Source organism: Mandrillus leucophaeus, unplaced genomic scaffold (assembly GCF_000951045.1).
Source record: "Mandrillus leucophaeus isolate KB7577 unplaced genomic scaffold, Mleu.le_1.0 Scaffold1, whole genome shotgun sequence".
Taxonomy (NCBI): domain Eukaryota; kingdom Metazoa; phylum Chordata; class Mammalia; order Primates; family Cercopithecidae; genus Mandrillus; species Mandrillus leucophaeus.
The window spans coordinates 14,013,830-14,018,633 of NW_012098097.1; the positions used below are offsets into that span (position 1 = coordinate 14,013,830).

Below are 4,804 nucleotides of genomic sequence, written 5' to 3' on the forward strand. Positions count from 1 at the left end.
GTGCTGGGATTACAGGCCTGAGCCAACACGCCCGACCTATTTTTTTTTCAATATTTGAGATGGAGTCTCACTCTGTCGCCCAGCTTGGAGTGCAGTGGCCAGATCTCAATGAAGCGCCATTTTAGAGTCACGCTGCGCTGGGAGTGAGTCTTCCCTGTCTGCACCCAAATGCTCCAAGTGTGTCATTTCAGGGGTGGTGCTTGCTCCCAGGAACGGGACCAGGTGCTCTCAGCGGTGTGGTGGGTTGGTGGCCTGGGGTCGGCATCAGGGATGCAGGCCGAGCAGGAGGCTAGAGCCGAACTGTGGCCTGGGGAGATGTTACGGGTCGGGGGGCAGGTGGCGGGGGGCGGGGGGCCTCCTGTGCTTTGTGTACACTGAGCGTGGGTTTCCTCTGAATTTAAAAAGGAGAAAATCGGAATTTCTGGCCCTGGTTCTGGCAGGAAGTGCGGTCGTGTGTGAGAGAGAAGGCCTTGCAGTGTCGGCCTGGCCTCCTGGAAGCCGTGGGGCGCAGCCCTGTCCAGCTGCTGCTTCGCCATGCCCTGGGTGGGTGGGAACGCAGCCTCCTCCTGGGGCCACACAGGGGCCAGCCATCAGCCGAGGGGCTCCTGAAGTGGCAGTGATGGGACCCTGTGGCCCTTCCTAGTCCCCTTGCTACCAGTTGCTGAGGAGAGGGTAGATTAGCCCCTGGGCTGCACCTCAGTGTGTGCGGGTCTTCCCAGGCGTGTGGGTGCAGGAGGTGGGGGGCGTGGAGTGGGCACAGGTTCACACCTGCTGCCTGGCAGTTCGGGGCCCTCATCACACACCACCAGGTTTCAGGGGATCTGCAAGTCACTTTCCTGTAGTGACCCGATCAGCACGCACCCCTGAGCACCATCCCCTGGGAGATGCCTGTGGGGTCCCAGGGTCCTGGCAGCCTCCTCCCACCAGTTGCAGTCCTGGTTCCAAGGTGGGGACGGTACCCCTGAACCTGGATGTGCCTTCGAGCCTGGCTGTGCCTGCTGAGGGTGCGGAGGCAGCTGCTACTCATTTTTCAGTCTCCTCCTTCTCATTTCAAATTTTGTGTACGAAATATTTTTATAGAGGTGCATAAAATGTGGAAAGCCTGTGTGTGCTTCCTAATGTTCAAAACCAGGCCAGGCACCATGGCTCACGTGTGTAATCCCACACTTTGGGAGGCCTGAGCCTAGGTGTTGGAGACCAGCCTGGGCAACATAGTGAGACTCTGTCTCTACAAAGCATTTTTAAAAACCAGCTGGGAATGGTGGTTCACGCCTGTAACTCCAGGATTTCGGGAGGCCCAGGTGGGCAGATCGCCTGAGTCCCAGAGTTCAAAACCAGCTTGGGCAACATGACGAAACCCCGTTTCTACACAAAACAAACAAACAAAAAATTAGCTGGGCGCAGTGATGCTCACCTGTAGTCCCAGCTACTCAGGAGGCTGAGGTGGGAGGATCACTTGAGCCCAGGAGGTTGAGGCTACAGTGAGCCGGGGTTGCACCACTGCACTCCAGCCTGGGCGACAGAGGGAGACCTTGTCTCAAATAAATAAATAAATATCCATATCCGTGGATGCCCAATAAGCAGTGAGCCCGTGTGAGGGTCTCCGCCTGGCCGTGACCGTGCTGAGTGTGGTAAAAGCACTTCAAGGCCACTTGCCCCTGACCCTGCCCATCCCCAACTTTTGTTTCTTAATTTCATTCTTTCCAGGTAATTGCAGATCTAACAGGTGTTAGGCACTTTGGTTGAGCGAAGCTTGATGTAGCTGAGAAATGGGAGAGAAAGTTGGAGGGAAACGTGGGCTAGAGTACACTAAATCTAAGAAGTAAAGTGAGTGTCTGTCTTTCTGTTTAGAGCAAAAAGAAGAAAAGGAAGAAGAAAAAGAATCTGAACAACTCCGCTTCCTCAGAGCTGGATTCCTTGTCCCTGTCTCCTGCCAGCCCCTGTCATCTGACTTTGCTTTCAAACCCGGAGCCTCAGGACGCAGCCCGGCCCCACAGCCAAGCCCAGCAGAGTGGCCCGACTGGCCAGCCGAGCCAGGCCCCGGGCACAGCCACCATGCCACTGGAGGGTGACGGTCCCTCCGTGCCCACCAAGGTTGGTGACAGCCCCCTGCAGGCTCAGGCTTTGGGAGAAGCAGGAGTGGCCACAGGAGGTGAGGCTCAGAGCAGCCGCCAACCCCAGGACCACACAGAAGGGGAGGACAAGGACGCTTCCATCCCCTCTGGGGGCAGAGGCCTGTCCCAGGAGGGGGCCGGTCCCCCCACCTCTGCTGGTAAAGGCCGTCCTGGGAATGAAGATGCTGCCCAGGAGCTCCTGTTGCCTGAGTCGAAAAGGGGCAGCTCTGAGCCCGGGACAGAACCGCAGACCACCAGGCAGCAGGCGGGGACCCCAGCCTCTACGGTGAGTCATCCGAGAGAGATGGCCAGGAGTGGCACTGAGCCCTCGGCACCTGGGCTCTGCTGCAAGGTGCTGGCGTTGCTTCCCTGCCAGGGAGGGTGTCCTCTGGGCCCTTCTCCCTGGGTGGGGTGGGAGGGCTGACCCTCCACCCGGGACGCCGGCCCCTCCTGTCCCTAGGCTTGTGGCAGACACTGACCCTTAAACCGTGTCCGAGTCACCCTGGTCCATTTGGTCACCTTGGCTCTGGTGTTTGGGGTCTTGCAGGCAGTTGATGCTGCAGCTGAGCCAGCCAATGCAGTTAAAGGGGCTGGGAAGGAAATGAAAGAGAAGATCCAGGGAATGAAACAGCTGCCAACAACCACTGCTGCTTCCAAAACACACTGCCAGGTGCGTCTCCTTCCTGCCTGCCGGCTCCGGGAGGCCCTCGTCCTGCCCACGGCTGCCCCTCTTTCATTTAATTATTCAGTGACTATTTAAGTGCTGGGGATATAGCCGTGATTCAGACAAAGCCCTGGCCTTCGGGGTGCTCACATTCTGGAGGAGAGAGAGTCAGGAAACCGACCTCAGCAGTGAGAGGAGCGTGGAGGGAGGGAGGGGAGAGGGCACTGGGGTGGGCCCCGAGGTACCGTGGCCCCCCACAGCCCGAGTGGCCGGGCAAGGCCTCTCTGAGGAGATGGTGAGGGATGGTCCCGGAGGTGTCTGGGATGTGTCCCAGACGATGGGAAGGTCATGTGCAGAGGCCCTGGGGCAGTGTGGGGTGGGCCTGTTCTCAGAGCAGCAGGGACACCAGTGCTCCCAGGAGGAGTTGGGGGAGGAGAGGCCACCAATGAGGATGGAGAGCGGCGCCCCTGGAGGCTGTGATTAGTGACCCCAACGGCACTGGAAGGTCCCAAGCAGGGAAGGGTTGTGGTCACTCAGTCCGCTGTGAGAAGCGTCCCCTGTAGGGGTCGATGTGGAGGCTGGGCCGGGCGCGGTGGCTCACACCTGTAATCCCAGCACTTGGGAGGCCCAGGCGGGTGCATCACCTGAGGTCAGGAGTTTAAGACCAGTCTGGCCAACATGGTAAAACCCCGTCTCTACTAAAAATACAAAAATTAGCCAGCCATGGTGTTGTGTGCCTGTAGTTCCCAGCTACTCGGGAGGCTGCGGCAGGAAAATTGCTTGAGCCTGGGAGGCGGAGGTTGCAGTGAGCTGCTGAGACTGCAGCACTGCACTCCAGCCTGGGGAATAAGAGCGAGACTCTGTCTCAAAAAAAAAAAAAAAAAAGAAAATGTGGAGGCCAGCCTTGAAGGTCGGGGTTTGGTTCCTTGTTCCAGGAAGCTGAGACCAAGACCAAGGACGAGACGGCTACTGCTGGAGAAAAAGTCGGTAAAAATGAGCAAGGGGAGCCTGAAGACCCCAAGAAGCCAGAGGGGAAGAACAAAAGTGCAGCTGCTGCGAAAAAGGAGAAGGAACAAAAAAACCAGAAAGCGGGTGTCCAGGAAGTGAAGGCAAGGTAGGGATGACCCCGCAGGGGAGCAAAGGAGACCCTGCCTGAGAGCCCGGCACACCCTCTCCCTGCACAGCTCCCAGGGGATATCCAGGCTGCCCTTCTAGTCAACTGTTTTGGCAAGTTTAACTTTGGGGGAAAAGGGAACCACTTAGGAGGTGGACGGGGGCGGGCACCTGTGCCAGTTTCTTGTTTCCTAATAGCCCCTGGGGTCCTGGAGCCCGCGTGGGCCTTTTGGAACTCAGGAGAGGGGCTGTTCTGGCTCAGACACCTGCTGGTGCCTCTTGCCACTGCCTGTAGCACTTCAGAGATGGGCAGGGACTGGCCACCTCTTCTTCCTCCATTTTGGAGACAGGGAAGAGACGACCCCACAGGGGGTCGTGTGTCAGACATGGATGTGCTTGCATTTTTGCTAGGGTGTGATAGTGTGCATTAGGAACACAAGGACCATGTGCCTGTGTGTGTGTGTGTGTGTGCGCACATGTGTGCATGTGCATGTGTGTGCATGTGCGTGTGTTTGTGCTTGTGCACGTGCACGGATGTGTGTGCGCGTGTGTGCATGTGCTTGTGTGTACGTGTGCGTGTACCTGTGTGCACATGTGTGTGTGCATGTGCGTGCATGTACATGGCGGGTGGACAGATCTCATGGGAATCAGATTTCCGTTTTGGTTTTCCATCAGGACGCTGAGCCCGGGCAGAGGAGTCACCGTGTACTTCCACGCCATCATCTCTAATCATTTCTCATTCAATCCCGACCACCATAAAGTCTTCATCAGAGGCGGAGAAGAACTCGGCGAGCCGAAATGGAGCAGGAATATCTGCGAGCTGCACTGCACCAGGTGCGCGTGTCTGTAGGCTTGGGAGGAATCCCTCAGGCAAGGCATAGGATGCCTAACCTGTGACATGTATTTAAAAAAA

General features: G+C 57.5%; 1 protein-coding gene across 1 annotated transcript in view; it reads left to right on the forward strand.

Annotated features, from left to right (window-relative positions):
• RNF213 (ring finger protein 213) overlaps positions 1 to 4,804 on the forward strand; it is a 168,533-nt gene that overhangs the window by 33,231 nt on the left and 130,498 nt on the right. The window contains exons 7-10 of the mRNA XM_011967440.1: positions 1,852 to 2,400; positions 2,662 to 2,784; positions 3,714 to 3,892; positions 4,567 to 4,725. Coding sequence (XP_011822830.1) covers positions 1,852 to 2,400; positions 2,662 to 2,784; positions 3,714 to 3,892; positions 4,567 to 4,725 — 1,010 coding nt within the window. The remainder of the gene's footprint in view (positions 1 to 1,851; positions 2,401 to 2,661; positions 2,785 to 3,713; positions 3,893 to 4,566; positions 4,726 to 4,804) is intronic.